This window comes from Thamnophis elegans, chromosome 4 (assembly GCF_009769535.1).
Source record: "Thamnophis elegans isolate rThaEle1 chromosome 4, rThaEle1.pri, whole genome shotgun sequence".
Classification (NCBI taxonomy): domain Eukaryota; kingdom Metazoa; phylum Chordata; class Lepidosauria; order Squamata; family Colubridae; genus Thamnophis; species Thamnophis elegans.
In genome coordinates, this window is record NC_045544.1 from 95,846,980 (window position 1) to 95,868,796 (window position 21,817).

At 38.7% G+C, this 21,817-nt stretch overlaps 1 protein-coding gene across 1 annotated transcript in view; it reads left to right on the plus strand.

Annotated features, from left to right (window-relative positions):
- Positions 1–21,817, plus strand: part of CAMKMT (calmodulin-lysine N-methyltransferase) — a 252,636-nt gene that overhangs the window by 3,553 nt on the left and 227,266 nt on the right. The window contains exon 2 of the mRNA XM_032216941.1: positions 376–548. Coding sequence (XP_032072832.1) covers positions 376–548 — 173 coding nt within the window. The remainder of the gene's footprint in view (positions 1–375; positions 549–21,817) is intronic.

The window sequence follows — 21,817 nt, forward strand, 5'->3', positions numbered from 1 at the left end:
AAATAGCTATAGAACAGATTGGACAACTGTTTCTCTGATATAGGGTTTCCAGCTTGAGCAGAGGCTTGGACTAGAAGACTTCCAAGGTCTCTTCTAATTCTGTTATTCTGTTACCAATATGTACTGTATGTTTCAAACAGACCATGAAAGACATCATCTAACAAAACAAGTATCACATTGCTCCTCAAAAGAAATGGGAAATGATACAGATTCTGGAAAATCCAGTTATTCTCTCTTTAACAAACATAGTTCAACACATTTTCAAACTAATGTTAGCTCGGTGTTTTACAGTATGTTTTTAAGTTTATTAAAACATTGACAATGGTTATTTTGTTGCAGTTTCCTTAACTTGAGACATGATGTTTTTCACTATAGGTTTTGAAGCAAAAGCCCTTGGAGAATGCCAACCTTCAGCAAATATCAGTAAGACGATTTGCTTCATTTGGTCTCTTCTCAATAACTGAGGACAGTAATATGACAGAAGATGACTCAAGGTTGTGGGTTCAGTACAAAAGTAACTATTATCCTGACTATATTATATCATTAAGGTAAATATTCCAGTTCTGCAAATATTTTCTATGTCTGCATATTGTTTATTTTCCTTTTTTTAGTTTTTACTTAATGACAAAATGAAATTATTTCAGCCAAGGCTGGACTCAAAACTCTATCATCAGTTAAATTTTTAAGTTGAATTGGACTTTCATATACACTGCCTATTTCTAGATTAAATTTTCTGTTACCCTATCAGTTTGAAGTCTATCAGTTTGAAGTAAACTAAATCCAATCCATTTGATTTCCATTGACTCTTATCTAACTCTAACCAAGTGAATACCCATTAGCTGAGACGATCCCTGTGCATAGGCCTTTAGCAATCAATAAGTGAACCTTCACATGTGGTCGTGCCTGACAATAACACATGGTAACCTATTGTATCTGCCTACTTTTTCTTTATAAACATCTTGTAATTTTTGTGATCTTTTCAATAATGTCACAGTACTGTTTATAACTGTTGATAAACTTCATTTAGTGTTACAAAATTACCAGGGTAGGGTAGGATAAAAATATAAGTTTATATTTAAAAATACAAAGATAAAAGTAGCTTTGCATAGTGAACTGTAAGAGAAAAGTTGCAGAGGAAGAAAGGAAAACTTTTTTTTCTAACATAAAGCAGCCATTAGGTTATTATTACAGTATTAATATAAATGCATAATATAAGTCCAAAGGAGTTGACTAATTCTGTAATTTGTATACAGAGTCCTAACTTCATAGTAAGGTTGTCCTCCAACATATTACATTCTAGCAGAGCAGGCAAGCGCAGGGAAACTGAAGATGGCAGCAATGATGGAGGAAATGTGGTGGTGTGATAAAAATTTATTCTACGCAGTAAGGAAAGAAGGGAAGGAGAAGACGAGGAGAAGAGGGAGCAGAAGAAGGGGGAGAAGGAGGATAGGAGGAGGGAAAAGATGCATAAAAAAATGAAAACAAAAAAGAATGAGAAAGAAATAAAAAAATAAGGCTGAGCAGTGAGCGGTAGCTATCTGGACTGGCAAGCTGCAAGAGTAGCTGAGTACTAGGCAGCTGAGCGGCAAGCTGAGTGGCGGCGTATCCAGAGACCTGGATGAGTTTGCAATACAACAGAGAAATGGCACAATGGTGAAGAGTGAGTATAGCCTAGAAGACCAGTGGAGAGCAGCGGTGGGTGAACTGGCAGTGGAGCAGCAGTAGAGATGGTAAACCGCTAGCCTGGCAGAGTAGTAGCAGAAGTGCTTACATACTTTTTGATACTATGGATAAAAACATCCCATTTATTTTAAGTTTGTGGAAACTAGGCTTATAAAACCTTACCTTCGGACAGATAAAAACACGGACTTAGATTATTGTATCCCAATGTCTTATTTCAGATTAATCGGAGAGAGAGAAATTGCCTTGAATCATGAGATCTAGGTGGCAAATAAATTTGATAAATTAAAAAAATGGATAGTTCTGTTAACAGAACCTGGGGAACAATTTCTGGAGGAGTTTCTATTATAAAAATGTGAACATTCAGTTTCCATAAATTTTTAAGACTCTAACACCCCAGGTTGGCTATGGCAGAAATTGAAAAGAAATATCAGCAAAGTTCAAATTTGTTTTTAATACAATCTTGGACTCTATAGAGACACTGCAGGGTGAAATAACTTCCCTATCACAGGTAGTCCTGCAGAACAGAATAGCCTTTGATTTATTAACTGCTGCCCAAAGGGGATTTTGTGCCTTGTTACTTGAAAAATGTTATTTTTATGTGGCTAAAGGTGAGAAAATTGAGCAAAATGCCCAGGTTTTAAAGTATGCAATAAAGATTTTTTAATGCATCTTTTGATGCAACCAAATATAGCTTTGGGGATTTTTTTCATGTTTAACCTCACTCTTTCTAATGCTGGATGCTTGAAAAAAACAGTTTTAAAATTTTATAATGTAAATTTTTAAATATTATCTCCTTTAATTTTAATCATTGTGTACTTCATTCATGGTGCCTCTTTAATTAAGTTGCATTGTTTGAAATATAAAACAAATTTTGGGGTTTGGGGAGATGTACAATTCACTGAGGTAAGAAATAGAACTACAACATTGAAATGTATTTTTAAAATAATAATCATCATCATCATCATCATCATCATCATCATCATCATCATCATCATCATCAGAAAGGCCTCAATAGGTGGACAAAAATGCCAAGCTAGACTCAAGAAGAACCAAAAGCTCTGATAGGAAGATCACAAAAACAATAACAATGAATCATGCCCTTCATTTATGCATTAATGTTAAAAAAAGTCTACTTACTAAGAAAAATAGACTTGCGTGGAATGTTGCAAGTACACCAGACAGTTGAAGAAAAAAAAAAAAAGCCATTGGAAGAATATATGAGGGCAGTGAAGAAGATGCACTGAAGATAAAAAGGTAAAAGTTTCCAGTCATGTCCAACTCTAGGGGGTGGTGCTCATATCTCATTCACAATTACAACATTGTCCACAAATGCTTCTATGCTCATGTTGCCAGCATGACTATACACTGAAGGTGCACAGAACACACTTACCTTCCCACCAAAGTGGTACCTATTTATCTATTTGCATTTACTTGTTTTTGAACTGCTAGGTTGGCAGGAGCTGGGGTAAGTAATGGAAGCTCTTTCCATCATGTAGTATTTAGGCCTCACATTGCCAACCTTCTGTTCGACAAGCCCAGCTTCTTAACCATTTGGCTGCCACACTGAAACTAGTATACCAAGGAAGGCTTTACTGAGTATTGAAGAGACCAAACTGGACCACAAGAAAGACCAATTAAATAATAGAAAATAGAGACATGTCATGGCAAATTATTATATGGCAAGTATGTACAAATAAAACAGCAGGCAGAGCAGATAACAAGATATGTCAATGACTAAAAGCAGGAAAGTTGAAGAAAGGAACAGAGGGGCTAATTTTGACTGCACAAGACCAAGCCTTAAAAACAAGGCCAGGCAGCTAGAAATAGGAAATGCTATTCCTGCAAGAAGATGGTTGCAAAGATTAAAATAATTAAAATTACTATAACATCTATTGAGCAGACCAATTAGTTTGCCTACAGTATAGCAGTTGTGGTTACAGAAGAATGAGTTATAAAAATGAGAAAGCCCAAAGAAAATCATATTCAAACCCAAAGTTAAAGATCAGATTGGAGACAAAGATAAGGATATATCAATAACACTTGGACTTATATACCACTTCATAGCGCTTTACAGCCCTCTCTAAATTATTTGCAGAGTCAGTATATTGCCCCCAATCTGGGTCCTTATTTTATCAACCTTGGAAGGAGGTTGGTAAAAGAGGTTGGAAGGGTGGAACGCTGAGCTAGTGAGCATTGAACTGCTGGCAATCACCAGAATTAGCCTGCAATATTGCATTCTAGGGAAGTGATACGGTGGCTCAGAGGTTAAGAAGCTGAGCTTGTCGATCAGAAAGGTTGGCAGTTCGGCAGTTGGAATCCCTAGCGCCATATAATGGAGTGAGCTCACATTACTCGTCCCAGCTTCTGCCAACCTAGCAGTTTGAAAGCATGTAAAACATGCAAGTAGAAAAATAAGGACCACTTTGGTGGGAAGGTAACAGTGTTCTGTGCACCTTCGGCATTCCGTTATGCCAGCCACATGACCACCGAGACATCTTTGGATAGTGCTGGCTCTTCAGCTTTGAAACAGAGATGAGCACCGCCTCCTAGAGTCAGGAACAACTAGCACATATGTTCAAAGGGAACCTTTACCTTTACCTTATTGCATTCTAAACATTGCACCAACATGATTCCTTAAATTAAGATCAGATAAAAAATATAGAAACTGAATGAATGAATGAATGAGGAAAATCTCAAGAATGTAAGGATCAAGGTAAGCTTAATAAAAAATATTGGTTTAGTACCCAAAAAGTTGAAGAAACTTTGTAAATCATAAAGCAACAAATAACAGCACTAGTTAATTGAATGCTTACGAGGTATGAATAATCAAATTTAAGCAAAATCAAATATTTCAATCAGCCCAAAGACAATTCTACCAAGGTAGAGAATTGAAGTAGAAATTCTGAAAATGTAAAATTAAACAAAAAGGAACAATGCAGTTTTAGAGAGATCTATGGGAAGCTCAAAAAGAGTATAAAAATGCTGGACAAATAAAAGAATCTGAAAAGAAAATAATTTCAATTACCTGGTGGCTGTTCAGTTACAGGATATCAACATTTTTTATTTATTTATTTATTTATTTTATTGACGTATTTAAACAGCCGAAGCTATTTAAGATCCCTCCCCCCTTCCTTGCCATACTTCAAAAGTTGAACTCATATTCATAGGCATTAGAAGAGCTCTGCTTTTCCCAAAGAAAACTTGTGGGGATGTATACAATGTCCTACAATGGTGGGAAGGTAACAGCATTCCGTGTGACTTCGTCTTAGAGTGGCTTTCTTTGGCTTAGAAATGGAGATGAGCATCGCCTCTGGAGCCAGAAATGACTAGAACGCATGTACAAGGAGCCTTTACCTTTACCTATACAATGTCTACGTTCATATTATAAAGAACATGGCCATTTTGTAAAAGATGCAGAGCTAAAACATCTCCTTCCAGAACACAAGGGTTAAATTTAAGCAAGGCTTGAAATGTTCCAAGTCTAAGCTATCAAAAGATGAGGTTATGGAAATTACCGTATTTTCATGACCATAAGGCGCACTGAATTATAAGGCGCAGTATCAGTTAACGGTAAATTTTCAAACTTTTTTCATACATAAAGCGCACCGGGTTATAAGGCGCACGTTTTTTTTGCAACATTCATCCGCGCGCAACTTTCGCAAACAAACAAATTACTAACGAAATCGCGCGATCGCGGGGTTTACTGGCAGGTGCTCAATTTGCAAACATTTTTCACAGATCGGCGTAGCCTTTAAACGCAGCCTAAAAAGAATTAAAACACTAAAAAAATACAGAGAAAAATCAGTCACTTTTATTAAACTTTTAAACAGCTTTATTTTATAGTCGGCTCTATTCATCTTCCATGAAACCTTCGAACTCTTCGTCCTCCGTATCGGAGATCATCAATTGGGCGATGGTGGCATCCAGCAAACCCGAATCCGTATGGCCCGTATCTTCATTGTCAGAGTCATCAGTTTCGATATTCTCGATGCCGTCGCTGGTCAGTCCAGGAATGATGTCGGCCTTCGCGAACCCTCGGATGACAGTTCTGGCGGATACTTCATGCCAGGCATCCACTATCCACTGGCACACAGTGGCATAACTGGCCCGGCGTTGCCTCCCAGTCTTCGTGAAGGAGTGCTCTCCTTCCATCATCCAGTTTTCCCACGTGATTCGCAGTTTCGCCTTGAAGGAACGATTGACACTTATGTCCAGTGGTTGCACTTCTTTGGTCAGACCACCCGGTATTACAGCAAGCTCCGAGTTGGTCTTTTTCACCAGGGCTTTCACATTTTCTGTTTTGTGGGCACGCATGGAGTCGTACACCAACAATGCTGGCGACGCACGAAAAAATCCATCCGGTCTCCGAATGTAAACTTCTGATAGCCAATTCTTCATTATCCCTTCATCCATCCAGCCTTTAGGATTCACTTCAACAATTATTCCAGCTGGAAATGTTTCTTTAGGCAACGTTTTTCTTTTAAAAATTACCATTGGGGGTAATTTCTGCCCATTTGATAAAACACCGAGAACTACAGTAAACGATACCTTTTCGTTTCCTGTGGTGCGAATTGATACCGTTGATGTTCCGGTTCTCTCTACAGTTCGGTTCACCGGAATATCAAAGGTGAGGGGGACTTCGTCCATGTTGATGATGTGGTCGGCCTGTATATTTTTTTCAGAGATCTTGCTTTTGCAGTAACTCCGGAAGTTGGCCAACTTTTCCTCGTAATTCACCGGCAACTGCTGAGACACCGTCGTCCTTGTACGGATAGAGAGCTGCCGTCGTTTCATGAAACGGAAGCACCAAGAAGGCCCTCCTTTAAAGTCATTGATATCCATTTCATTTGCCATCGCTTTGGCTTTTATCCGAATGGCGACAGTTGAGATGCTTCTGCCACCTGCTCTTTGTTCCGAAATCCATCGGTCAAGTCTGTCTTCTAGTTGCGGCCATCGTGCTTTATTGCCGCGGAAACTTTACTTCGTCTTCTTTGCAAGACGTAGGTCATCTTCTTGCTTTCTCCACTTGCGCACCATGGACTCATTAATGTTGAATTCTCTAGCTGCAGATCTATTTCCATGTTCTTTTGCATGGTTGATTGCTTTCAATTTAAAATCTGCCTCGTAAGCAAGTCTCCTTTGTGGAGCCATTTCGAAGTCACTTTGGATTTACAGGATTTCTGATTTCACAGAATACTAATACCACGTAAAGTCGGGGTTGAGGTCAACAAGCGCGTAGAATGAAGGAAATGTGTCCGTCTCCCCGTTAACACCCCCCTCAATAACGCCGTATTCGCGCGCACGCTAATAAAACTCGGAAGCAATGAGATAAGAATTTCCCGAATGGAAGGGGAATGTGAAACCTTTTAGGAAGGTGAAGGGTGGAATTCAACTGAAACACTACCGTCTTGCTTGTCCTTACGGCGGGAAAAGGGGGTAAAGGTCATGATAATAGCGTAAAATCGGGAGGGACAGACCCGAGGGACGTGTGCGTGCCTGCTCGCGGTCATTCGATTGCGAGCTTCAAGTTTGTTGCTGCGCAATGTGAAACAGAAATTGTTTTGAGATCCCTTCAATACTCAAGGTTCATATAAACGGTAAATTTTCAAACTTTTTTCATATATAAAGCACACCGGGTTATAAGGCGCACTGCCGGTTTTTGATCAAATTTTAGGATTTTCAGTGCGCCTTATGGTCGTGAAAATACGGTATATATGAAACAGTTTTCACATTACTGTGCATTTTTACACTAATATTTTGTTCTTGATACTGCACCTTTAAGAAGCTTTTCTCATTTTCCCCTGTTTTACTTTTTTTTATTGTTGTGCTACTTATGTCCTACGTTTGCTAATAGTTATCTTAGGGTTTAGAAAAAAACAAGCTAACCTCATATTTTCCCTTGTTATTCTATCCTTGAATTTCCCTTCTTGATTTTCCACTGTTATTCTAATACATTGTCAATATTACTGGATCTTTTCCCCATCTCTGAAGAGATTCTTAAGAGGTTAAGTGTCTCAGAGCTCGGTTAAGATTGACCTTCACCTGTCTATAAGCATGCATTGTTTGAATTTCCTCCTGTTTATACTTTTCAAGGTTTGTTAAGTCCTTATAATTCAATAAGTATTGTGAATAGTTTTGTCTAACATTGTCCTTAATTGCTGCTAATAGCTGATTCTTGTGACCATTAGAGCCCACCAAGATGTACTCTCTGGCATTGTTTGTATAATTTCCTCTCCTTTGTTTGCACTGTCCTATTGTCTTTACCTATATGCAAAGAATATATTTAGACTTGAATAAAATGCTATAAAAGAGACAAGGATATAAAAGGCAAGACAAATATGCCAGTCAAGTGCTTCTCTGATTTATGGAATTTTAAAATAAAGTTCCATTGCCTTTTGTCCTTGCTGCTAATTTCCTCAAGAATATGATCCCACAGGGTCAGAAATGAGGCATCTGGATGTTAAGTGGATCGCAAACATTTGATGTGATGCACATTATAAACCCAAACAGAAATACAACTTGTACCACTGAAAACTTCATGTTATAAATACGCTGTCCGACGGGAGCCTGTTGATACTTGTTTGTCTATTGATGGTTGTTTTTATCCATGTCTAAGTGCACTGATTCTCTCTTATTCACCATCAATCACTAACAGTCTCTACAATTTTATTTAGCAACCTCATTAAATTTACTAATAGTCCTAGGAACTGACTGGTTCAGTTTATCAATGCACATATTCATTGGCACTGAAAAACCCAATATTTGATTCTATGGCAACAGTAACTTCTTACCACATTGTTGGGCAAATAAATGGATTTTGGGAAGATATTTTCTTGATGTTTGAGGCTACTTCTCTATTGTACTCAAAAAGAATATGACCCATATGTGTGTGGAGACATATAATTTGTGATTTTCTGGTATAAGCAAGTTTCTGAATAGAGGACTAGACCAATTACTAACCCAGTGACTTAATGACAAGGTCAGTTTAGTCTAGTGGTTAAGTCACTGTGTTAGAAAGTGGGAGAATGTGAATTCTAGTCCCACCTTAATCATGTAAACCAGCTGGGTGACTTTGGGCCAGTCATGCTCTCTCAGCTCAGCTCACAGAGTTGTTATGGGGAAAATAGGAGGAGGAAGGTGTTAGGTAAGCTCCCCATTGGGAGAGCGAGTACTTTCAGAGAAGCATTGTGAGAGTGTTGTTGGAAAATACACAAACCAGCATACAGAGACACTGCAGTTTAAATAGGCTTTTACTTTCGTGGAAATAGAGGTATCAGAGTCCATCAAACAGTCCAAGTCATACATGGATAAGACAGTCAGTCATCAATGTCTTTCAGTTAAGGGATAATCCAAATAACATAGTCCAGTATCATATAATCAGTTCAGTACTCAAAGTTTGCTAGCAGGTGCAAAACTTACAATAGCTCACGGCACTTTCTAACAGCCAGCTTCCAAAACGCTTAGATCAGATCAGCCCAGCATCTAACAGAGAGCTAACAGTCATTCTGGCTCCCTCTTATGGCCGATTGAGGGAAACAGCAACCAATCACATTTTACAGTATGATTTAAAGAAACAGGTATAGCATTGTTACATGATTTCTATATTGCCAACCCAACTGTTAGATTATATTCCTAACATTCTCCCCTTTGGGTAGGACAATATATAAATCTTAGAATCTTAATCCATATTCCTCGCAACAACGTTTATGCTTTATATCTTGGGCCTTAGTAAAATGATCTGCAATGTTATCTTCGGATATACAATACTCCAATGAAACTAATTTACTATTCACACTTATCCTTACATTAAGGTATCTTATATCAGTGTGTTTTGACCTAGTTTTTACAGCAAGATTGAATTGAATTTACACCCATCTGAATTGCTGCCTATTATTATTATTATTATTATTATTATTATTATTGTACAATTGTATCACAGCGGCCAGTTGTTTCGCCGGATTTGGCATTGGTTACTAGTCGGGCCCCACCCAGGGGCCTAGGACGCCGTTAACCCGCGCGACGACCGATGCGGTATGGAATTCTTATTCGTTTTTTTCACCATATTGTATGGGTTGGCGGGGTTTTTTTTACGGGACCAGATGCCAACCTGATCCCAACCTTCCTCCTTTCTCATCCGGGCTTGGGACCGGCAATGGCGGAGTTGTTGTTGTTGTTATTATTATTATTATTATTATACAATTGTATCACAGCGGCCAGTTGTTTCGCCGGATTTGGCATTGGTTACTAGTCGGGCCCCACCCAGGGGCCTAGGACGTCGTAACATATTTTCGTAATATGCGTGCAGATCCAAGCAGTGCGGCTTTTTGCATTTGACTGATGTTGATTTTGTCAATTTTTAACTGTTTTAAATGTAATTCCAGTGCTTTTGGAATAGCACCCAGTGTGCCAATTACCACTGGAATTATCACTGCTGGTTTGTGCCATAGTCGTTGAATTTCGATTTTTAAGTCCTGGTATCTTGCGATTTTTTCATGTTCCTTCTCGGCGACCCTGCTATCACCTGGTATTGCGATGTCTATGATTGTGACCTTATTTTTCTCAACCAGTGTGATGTCTGGTGTATTATGCGTGAGTATTTTGTCGGTTTGTATACGGAAATCCCACAAGATCTTGACCATCTGATTTTCGGTGACTTTTTCAGGCTGATGTTCCCACCAGTTTGTTGCTGTTTTAATATTATAATTTTTGCACAAATTCCAATGGATCATTTGTGCTACTGAATTGTGCCGCAATTTATAATCAGTCTGTGCGATTTTTTTACAGCAGCTGAGTATGTGATCAACAGTTTCATCAGCTTCTTTGCAAAGTCTGCATTTGGCATCATCAGAGGATTTTTCGATTTTGGCCTTAATGGCATTTGTGCGGATAGCTTGTTCTTTTTTTTTTTTTTTAAATATATATTTTTATTCATTTTCACATTCCATTTTACAGTCACTTATATACTGGATATTTGCTATAAGAAAAGAAATAAAATAAAATAAAAAAGAAAACACAACTCATCATCATTCACAACCCCACCTGACACTTCCATCCTCCATACACCCCATCTTTCCCCTCCAACTTCCTTTCCTCCCTCTAACACTCCCCTTCCCTACTTCCCTTTCCCCTCAAACCTTCCTTTCTCCCCTTCCTCCTAGCATTCCCCTTACGCCCTCCTTACATTCCCCTTACTCCTTCCTTACTCCTCCCTCTTCTTTCCCTCTACCTCTCCCCTTGGTGTATTCCTTTATTCAACTCTTATTGAACTATAATATGATAAAAAATAAAAAAATACAAAATAAAATAAACCAAGGAAAAAAATATAAAGAAAGAAAAGAAAAAAAGAAAGAACAACCGTATACAAGTGCATTCTTCTTCTTACTGAAACTATATGAGCACCCACCCACCCACCCCCCGTAGATCCCCATCCCTAGTCCCCCCGACTTCCCAGGGCCCACACCTGGCACTGCCCTCTGTCAAACCCCTTCTAAAGTATCTTATGATCGTATGAATTCAAAATAAAAGTAATATAAAAAAAAATAGATAAAAAGAAATTGCAAATTATAAAAAGGAAAAGAAAAGAAAAAAAAGGGAAAAAAAGAAAAAAAGAACTCTTTGTATTAGGCTCAGCCCCCCATCTTTATTTATGTTTAAACAGTATAAATCATTCTATATGTATTTTATTCTCGTCTCTTGCTTCTTTGTTATTTACCCCAACCTCCTGTAGACTCTCCAGTTCATCTTCCTTAACCTTATATTCAAATAAAAATTTATACAAATTTGTGCAGACATCAGTTTACAATCTAGCTCAAAATAATCTCACCAAACTTTCCCTTCTAGTAAGATTTAAGCAGCGTGAATCATTCCACATATTCAAATAATACTTTACACAAGAATCAGTTTGCATTCTATCTTAAAATAATCTCATCAAGCTTTCCCTTCTAATAGAATTTAAACAACGTAAATCATTCCGCATGCATTTTACCCTCGTCCCTTGCTTCTCTGATATTTACCACTATTTCCCATAGTCCCTCCAAATAATCTTTCTTAACCTTATTTTCGAACAATAATTCACACAAGAGTCAGTTTACCTTTTAACTCGAAATACTCTAATCAAGCTTTCGCTCCCCCTCCACCTATCCCGCGTTACCCGGCTCCCTCCTCCCAAACCAAAGTTCAGTAAAGTTACCATCTCCACTCTCTTCACTTTAGAGTCCTGGACAGTTTAAATTAAAGTTCAGACATACAAGTCCCATGAAATATGCATTCAGCATCCACATAATTCAGTCCCAATATCACACCACCAATATCCAGTTCCGCTTTTTCTACCGGAGAGAGATCGCAAACCCCCATTCAATCCACAACTTTGACGAATATTTTGGAATGTCTAAATCCTCGATCTCCGCTCTTCTGCTTCTCCGAGAGAGGGAGAGCTACCCCCTCCATCTTGCAGCCATGTGGTCTGCTGCTTGCCTTCTCCTTCGGCTTATCTTTCCTCTTTTCCAAGTGAATCAGGAAGTCCCGCCTTCAAAGTCTTATAGTAGAAATCTCGAGCCTCCGAAACAGAATTAAGACGAAATCTTTGATTCTCAAATGTGACCGTAATGCCGGCTGGTGCTTCCCATTTATACTGTATCTGGTGGTTTCTAAGCTCTTTAGTTAAGAAAGTATAGTCTCTTCTTGCTTTTAACATCTGGGATGGTATTTCTTTGAAGACAATCAAATCCTGCCCATCAACGCGCAACCTGTTATTGTAAAACTTTTGTATGATCGCATTTCTGGATTCTTTTGTGGAGAAATATATAATTATGTCCCTCGGGAGCTGTCGCTGTTCCGCTACCAACGAATTCTGACGATAGATTTTCCGAATCTGCCAATCAAAATTAAATCCCGGGCTTCCCACCGCATGGCTGAAGGCCTCAACAAAGGTCTGTTTCAAATTCTCTCGCTCCTTTTCGCGCAATCCTCTGACTCTTATTGCAAATGCCTTCTTGTTAAAATTTATCATAACGAGCTGTTCTTGAGTGTCTCTAATTTTTTGTTGTAATGTTTGGATATTAGTAGTCAAATTAGAATTAGCCTCCTCCAAACTTTCCAATTTATTCTCCATTTCAGCGGTACAATCTGTCAGAGCAGACACGGCTACAAATGTATTCGCCTTCATTTGGGCAATCTTAGTCTCTAAATTATCATATAGCTCCAATACAAATTCTTTAATTTCCTGTTTAAAGTCATTAAGCATTTGAAAGAGAAATTCCTGTGTTAAGAATTCTCCAGTAGATGGCGTAGGAGACAAGGGCAGCGATTTCCTAGCAGGTTCTTTAAGCACATTCGTAGAGAAACGCTTCGGCTTTGACCTGGGAGCCATTATAAATAAACAAATAAACAGCGCTCTCGCTCCCCTCTGTTTCCAAAAAAAAATATATTTTGTTTATAGATTTTGGGTAGTTAATAAGGAATGGTCTGCAGGAAGGTAGAGCCAGCTAAGTAGATCCCCTATCAGTCACCAACAGAAAAAAAATCGCCATTTTGAAGTGCGTTTAAACAAAGAAGCCTCTAGGACTAATGAGGCTGGTGTTTAAGATAGTAATAAAAGCAAAAATCTCTCAGGGGTGGGACCCGCTCGTATTAATCATAGCTTCAAACAACTTTGCTTTGTCCTGAGGGGGGAGTCACCTGTCTAGGGCTGCAAAAAAAGCAGCTGAGAAGAACTGGCTGGAGATAAGAGCTCAGCTTACGCTGGATCTAATCTCCGTCCACAGCCAAAAAAAAGAAGAAAAAGGCTGTGAACTAGGAATAGACCCTAGCCACTGAGCTACTCCCTGCCCCTTTCTAGCCAAAAAGGGGTGATATCTATGATCTTATTTAGATATACAGACCAGATCTCTGAGAGGAGCTCCGTTGAGCCCTCTTCGGTGACAGCTCCGCCCCCAGAACCGGATAGCTTGTTCTTGCGCAGCCAGGATTAGTGACTCTGTTTCTTTCTTTAATGTACCTGTTGTTAACCATAACCAAGTTTGTTCACTGTCCACTTTATCTTTTATTTTTTCCAGAAATTGGCCATGCAGTGCTTTGTTCTGCCAACTCTCCATTCTTGATTTTATCACATCTTTTCTGTATTCTTGTTTCGTCTGTTGGGCCTTCAGTAGATTTTTGTTCTTTACTTCGATTAATAGATGTTCTTGACTTTCTTTTAAATAATCAGCCAATCCATGTTTTTCTTCTTCAACTGTTTGCTTCACTTGTAATAATCCTCTGCCACCTGATTTTCGGGGCAGGTACAGTCTATCAGTATCACCACGTGGATGTAAACTGTAGTGCATTGTCATTAGTTTCCTGGTTTTTCGGTCCAAAAGGTCCAAATCAGCTTGTGTCCAGTTAACTATACCAGCTGTGTATCTTATAACTGGTATTGCCCAGGTATTTATGGCCTTGATTGTATTTCCACCATTCAATTTAGATTTCAAAATTTTCCTAACTCTGTTGGTGTACTCTCGCCTGACAATAGTTTTTACTTCTCCATGCTTGATGTTATCCAACTGCAGAATGCCTAAGTATTTGTAGGCTTCATTTTCATTGCATTTAATTAATTGGCCATTGGGCATTTCAATTCCCTCACATGCAGTGATTTTGCCCCTTTTTGTGGATACAGTGGCGCATTTTTCCATGCCAAACTGCATTGAAATATCGGTGCTGAATACTCGGACTGTGTTTGTCAATGATTGGATTTCTATTTCTGACTTTCCATAGAGTTTCAAATCATCCATATATAGTAAATGTGATTTTTTTTCAGCTTCTTTGGCTGTTTGGTAGCCTAATTTCATTTTTTTTTAAGATTACTGATAGTGGGATCATTGCGATGATGAAGAGAAGAGGTGAAAGTGAATCACCCTGGAAAATTCCTCGCTTGATATTAACCATTCCGTAGATCTCATTCCCTACTGCCAACTCAGTTCTCCATTGTTTCATCGCCTTTTCAGTAAAGGATGTAATATTTTTGCTAATGCCAGTTGTTTCTAAGCATTTTATGATCCAACTATGTGGCAGTGAGTCAAATGCCTTTTTGTAATCAATCCAGACCATATTCAAGTTCGTTTTTCTGTTCTTACAATTTTCTAATATCATTTTATCAATTAGAAGCTGATCTTTTGTGCCCCTGCTCCTTCTTTTGTTGCCTTTTTGCTCTACTGGCAAGATGTTGTTTGTTTCCAAATAATCCATCATGTTATCTGCAATAATGCCTGTGAGTAATTTGAAGGTTGTTGGCAAGCATGTTATTGGTCTGTAGTTTTCAGGTGTTGTTCCTTTAGTTGCATCTTTCTGAATCAAGTATGTTTTTCCAGTTGTCAACCATTCATCAATTTGGCCCTTTTGTAAAATTTCATTCAGTTGCCTGGCCAATATTGCATGTAAACTGGTCAGATATTTGAGCCAGAAACCATGTAATTGGTCCTTTCCAGGTGATGTCCAATTCTTTACCTTTTTAACTCGATTTTTGACCATCTCAGTTGTTATTTCTAATACTTGCATTTGTTTGTTGCCAATGCTTTTCTCAAAGTCATGTATCCACTTTGCTTCCTTGTTGTAGTCCTTTGCATTTTCCCACAATTCTTTCCAGAATTCAACTGTGGCCTGTTTTTCTGGTTTTTCACTTTTGGTGTCACCATTCACATTAAGACTTTGATAAAAACGCCGTTGGTCTGATCGAAATTGCTGATTTTGTTTATATTGGATGATTCGTGCCTCATATCTTTCAATTTTTCTAGCTGTTGCTGTTATCTGCTGTTTTACAATCTCTACAGCTTCATTGATGTTTCTTGTATCCAATCTATATCTCCTGATTAGCCAATCTATGATTTTGTTGTTTTTAAGCCGTTGCTCATGCATGTTCTTTAAGTTACTAGCATCTGCCCTTAATTTTTGATTTTTTGTTCTAAATGGATTTTCCACTTTGGCTTTGATGCTTTTTCTGTTGTGTGACTAGGTACTTTAATTTTAATGCCTAGTTCATTAGTGACTATTACAGCTGCGCTGTACATTAACTGGTTTGTTTCCAAGATGGATCCCGGTTCAATTGTTGAAAACACTGCATTAACCATTTTCATGATAGGGGCCAAAATTTTCTTAGGCACAGTTTTTAGTGATGGTAAACGTTGCCTTTCCTCATTAAGCAGAAAATGCTCCATGATCTTATCCTTCAATTCTTTTTGTTTTTGAGTTAGTTCATCAGTTGGTTCAGTGATAACTGGTTCTAGTGGTGGTGATGTTATTTCCTCCCTGAGAGCTTCTTCTGGGAGTTCTACTATAGTGTCTTTAGTTGTGTCTTGAATATCAGTTATTTCCGCTTGTGATATTGTTTTTTGGGTTTTGCAATTTGCCTGAATTTCCTCATGTTCAACTTCACTAAACACTTTATTCCGTATAATAAATCGCCTTTGATCTGCTAGTCGTTGTTCACTAACATTTGAATCTGGATATTGTTGTTTCCATATTATTATTATTATTATTATTGTTGTTGTTGTTGTTGTACAATTGTATCACAGCGGCCAGTTGTTTCGCCGGATTTGGCATTGGTTACTAGTCGGGCCCCACCCAGGGGCCTAGGACGTCGTAACGTATTTTCGTAATATGCGTGCAGATCCAAGCAGTGCGGCTTTTTGCATTTGACTGATGTTGATTTTGTCAATTTTTAACTGTTTTAAATGTAATTCCAGTGCTTTTGGAATAGCACCCAGTGTGCCAATTACCACTGGAATTACCACTGCTGGTTTGTGCCATAGTCGTTGAATTTCGATTTTTAAGTCCTGGTATCTTGCGATTTTTTCATGTTCCTTCTCAGCGACCCTGCTATCACCTGGTATTGCGATGTCTATGATTGTGACCTTATTTTTCTCAACCAGTGTGATGTCTGGTGTATTATGCGCCAGTATTTTGTCGGTTTGTATACGGAAATCCCACAAGATCTTGACCATCTGATTTTCGGTGACTTTTTCAGGCTGATGTTCCCACCAGTTTGTTGCTGTTTTAATATTATAATTTTTGCACAAATTCCAATGGATCATTTGTGCTACTGAATTGTGCCACAATTTATAATCAGTCTGTGCGATTTTTTTACAGCAGCTGAGTATGTGATCAACAGTTTCATCAGCTTCTTTGCAAAGTCTGCATTTGGCATCATCAGAGGATTTTTCGATTTTGGCCTTAATGGCATTTGTGCGGATAGCTTGTTCTTGCGCAGCCAGGATTAGTGACTCTGTTTCTTTCTTTAATGTACCTGTTTTTAACCATAACCAAGTTTGTTCACTGTCCACTTTATCTTTTATTTTTTCCAGAAATTGACCATGCAGTGCTTTGTTCTGCCAACTCTCCATTCTTGATTTTATCACATCTTTTCTGTATTCTTGTTTTGTCTGTTGGGCCTTCAGTAGATTATTATTATTATTATTCATTCAATTTATAAGCCGCCCAATTCCCGAGAGACTCGGGGCAGCTAACAATCGAAGAGGGGAGGGGGTACAAAATAAAAACATAAAAAGATGAACACATTAAAAAACAACAACAATCATACCATCGAGTGGGGCTGAGAGATTTAGCAGCCCCAGGCCTGCCGGAACAGCCAGGTCTTAGTGGCTTTGCGGAAAGCCGTAAGGGTGGTGAGGGTCCGGATCTCAATGGGGAGATCGTTCCAGAGGGCTGGAGCAGCCACAGAGAAAGCCCTCCCCCGAGGAGTTGCCAGCCGACACTGGCCGGCAAATGGAATTTGGAGGAGGCCTAGTCTGTGGGATCTAATCAGTCTGTGGGAGGTAATTGGCAGGAGGCGGTCTCTCAAGTGCCCAGGTCCGATACCATGTAGGGCTTTAAAAGTAACGACTAGCACCTTGAAGCGTGTCTGAAGACCAATGGGCAGCCAGTGCAGCTCACGGAGGATAGGTGTAACGTGGGTGTACCGAGGTGCACTCACGATCGCTTGCGCGGCTGCATTCTGGACAAGCTGAAGTCTCCGAATACTCTTCAAGGGCAGCCCCATGTAGAGCGTGTTACAGTAGTCCAATGCTTGATTGTCTTCAGAAACAACAATAGGTTCTAGTACATTAATTCCCATATCCAGTAGGAGTTGTTTGTAACAAACTGCATCTGTACACAATAACATGAGAACTCAGCCTCCATAGTCGATAGACTTAAATGTTTTTGTCTAATAGACCGCCATCCAATTAGTGCCTTTCCCAGAAATACAACAAACCCTGATGTTGATTTCCGTGTAGACACATCTATAGCAAACCTTGCATCAGCATATGCAGTTAAGCTCCGATCATCTTTAGGTTCTAAATACAATGCATAATGCATCGTTTGCTTAACATATCTTAATATCCTCTTAGCAGCTTGCCAGTGCCTTTCAGTAGGTTCAGCATTAAACCTGGCTAATTGATTTACATTATATGCTATGTCGGGCCTTGACCAATTACTCAGATATTATAAGCTACCAATCAATGATTGATAAATATCCTTATCAAACACAGGGCTTTTTACATCACCATGGCTAAATTCCTGACCCATTGGAGTTTTAGCTGGTTTACACAGTTCTATCCTAAACATTCTGAGTAGCTGGTTAATCTTCTCGGTTTGTGAGGTTTTGTATCCTCCCCAAGTTTTATCTATTTGTAAACCAAGATATTGCCTAATCTCACCGAGATGTTTTATACTGAACTGTGTCCTTAACAGTGTTATAATCCTTATAGCTTCTTGCTCAGTTTTAGTGATTAATGCTACGTCATCAGTGAACAATATCAACAATGTAATCACACCATTATTTTCTTTCTTAAACAAACATGGATCAGCCATGCCAGCTTTAAAACCTATCTTAGTTAACTCTTTAACTTTACATTGATTCCATTCATATCCTGATTGCTTCAAGCCATACAGACTCTTTTTCAACCTCCAGCAATCAGTTTTACTCTCAGTTTTGAATCCTGCAGACTTCTGTAAATATATAGTATGTTGCAACGGTGCATGAAGATATGCTGTCTCTACTTCTAAATGATTAACTATATATTTATTCTTAGCTGCCCACACTAATGCTGCACGTAACATTGTAGCCTTTAAACTAGGCGCAAATACCTCATCATAGTCATTGACTGGCTGAGCAAACCCTTGTGCAACTAACATGGCTTTATGGGTTACAGTCCCATCTACACCATTTTTAATTTTGAAAATCCATTTACAACCAAATGGCATGTTTACCTGGTGGTAACTTTACGTTTTCATACACCTTGGTAATTAGCAGAAACCTTATTTGCCTGACACGCTATAGACGCCTGATACCTGTCAGGTGGTCTAGTTACACAGGTTGAACATCTAGGTATTACAAGACTCACCAGTGGACTCTCCTGTATAACCTGTTCTTGTTCTTCTGGTTCGTCATGTACTTCTTCCTTAATTTCTTTAATTACTAGTTTTCCTACCTCATCATTAGGGACTACTTGGGTGTCGATAATTACATTATCATTTGTTTCTAATTTATTCCACCCCATGTGTTCTATAAACTTAGCACTAGTGCTACAGTAAATCTTAGCTGTGCCCCTCTCTCAAAACCTAAATGATCTATGGTTAGCCTCCTACAAAAAATAACTGTCAAGCTCTTTTCTGCCCTTTCAGTCTCACTTGTGATGGTATATGCACCAATGTTGGGACTCCTAACGTATGTAGGTAACTCTGATCTGGTTTTCTGCCATGCCACCTAGTGAATGGCAATTTACCAGTTGTTGTATTCACCACATTATTTAAAACATGGTTACTACACATCATAGCTTCACCCCACAGTGTTTCCGGCAAACCTGAATCAGCTATCATAGTTCGAGCCATGGCCTATAATGTTTGCCCCCTTCATTCTACAAATGAGTTATGTTGTGGCCTATAAGGAGCAGAATGTTTGTACTTGATTCAAGAATTTATAATTGGTAAACTCCGTCCCATTATCAGTAACTACAGTAATAACCTTGGCTTTCATCTTTCTTTCCGCAAACCTCAGCCAATTAAAGAAATTCTGAAATGTTTCTGTTTTGTTTTTCATTAAGTAACAGAAACTGTATCGGGAATAATGATCCATGATACTCAAAACATAACAGGCACCTCCGAAACTGGGTTTTAAAGGTCCTATTAAATCAGCAAAAACAACTTCCAGAGGTTCCTTTGTTTTAAAACCATTCAGTCTGTTTGCTGGAGTAACTTTGCTTTTCTCCTGATTGCAAACATTGCAGTTTAAATATTTACTGCATGGTTTTAATTTTATTCCTCCTGCCAACTTAACAGTTTGTTGCAGCATCTTGAAATTAATGTGCCCCATGCATCTATGTAGTAAATGTATGCATTTGTCATGGGGTTTAACATTATGATAAACTGTGTTAGCCATCTGGCCATCCGGTATAACATACAAACCGTTTTTTAAAGTAGCAGTAACCCTATTACCCTCCTTTTCAATAATACAGATATCTCCCCTAAAGGTTACCACATAGCCAATGTTAACCAGAGCCCTAACTGATAGTAAGTTGAATTTCAGGTTAGGTACATATAACATTGGTAACTGCTCATTTAGGAATGAACAACATGTGTTACCTTCACCAGACGCCCTCATCTTCCATCCATTTGCCAAAAATACATGTTCCTTGCTCGTGGTCTTTTTTACAAACCTTTTTCTATCTCTAGCAATGCACTGTGATGCTCCACTATCAACAACCAACAAATCATGGTTTACTGGTGCATTGCTAGACATAGCCAAAGTAGACATAGCTAAGTTGACATTAGCATTTTTTCTAGCTCTTCTGGCGTTCTGTGTTTTGCCTTTTTACAGAACCTAGCTATATGTCCCTTAGCCCCACAAGAAAAGCATTTTCGAACAGTATAGGCAGTAGAAGGTGACTCCTCATGTTGTGGTGGTTTCTCTCTCAGTTGTTCCCTCTATATCCTTCTTGATTCTTCCAACAGTCGTGTAATTATGTCAGTCAATGTTAGTTCATTTCGGGTTAGGACTTCAAGAGAAGATACAACAACATCATAACTCTCATCCAGTGAGGAGAGTATGATATAAACTTAATGTAGCTCAGAAAAAAATAGTTCTTTTTCATGTAGCTCCTGGAAAACGCCTTTCACAAAGGTTAAATGAGCTAACATATCTCCACCTCTCAGAAGACATGCCCTAAACAGTTTTCATGTAAGATGTATGTGTGCACCTACAGTGTCACGTACATAAATCCTCTTCAAATTCTCCCAACATCTTGCAGCAGAATTTTCTCCATGAATGTGTACTAATTGTTGGTCATTCAGTGTTAGACCAATTATACACAATGCCCGTTTGTTGCATCACTGAAAATCTGCTACATTCTTGGCATCATCAATGTTATCTGGATTCCAAGCAGTTATATCCGGTAGATTCTGTACAGCATCCCATAAACCTTCCCTACGCAGGAGTAGACTGCGTTTCATAGACCAGGAAACATAGTTTGTTCCATCCAACCGGGTTATCATCAATAGGCTTGTTGATGGGTCGCTTGCCATCTTCTCCAGGATAGTACAATCACTAAATAAACAGCTGTCTGTATGCAGTATTGTGTATCAACACCAACTCTCCTTTAGCTACGTCTGGTACACTCTGGGCCCATAACTAGTGTTAGGTAAGCTCCCCATTGGGAGAGCGAGTAGGTTCAGAGAAGTGTTGTGAGAGTGTTGTTGGAGAACATACAAACCAGCATACAGAGACACTGCAGTTTAAATAGGCTTTTACTTTCATGGAAATAGAGGTATCAGAGTCCATCAAACAGTCCAAGTCATACACGGATAAGACCATCAGTCATCAATGTCTTTCAGTTAAGGTATAATCCAAATAACATAGTCCAGTATCATATAATCAGTTCAGTACTCAAAGTTTGCTAGCAGGTGCAAAACTTACAATAGCTCACGGCACTTTCTAACAGCCAGCTTCCAAAACACTCAGATCAGATCAGCCCAGCATCTAACAAACAGAGAGCTAACAGTCATTCTGGCTCCCTCTTATGGCCAATTGAGGGAAACAGCAACCAATCACATTTTACAGTATGATTTAAAGAAACAGGTATAGCATTGTTACATGATTTATATATTGCCA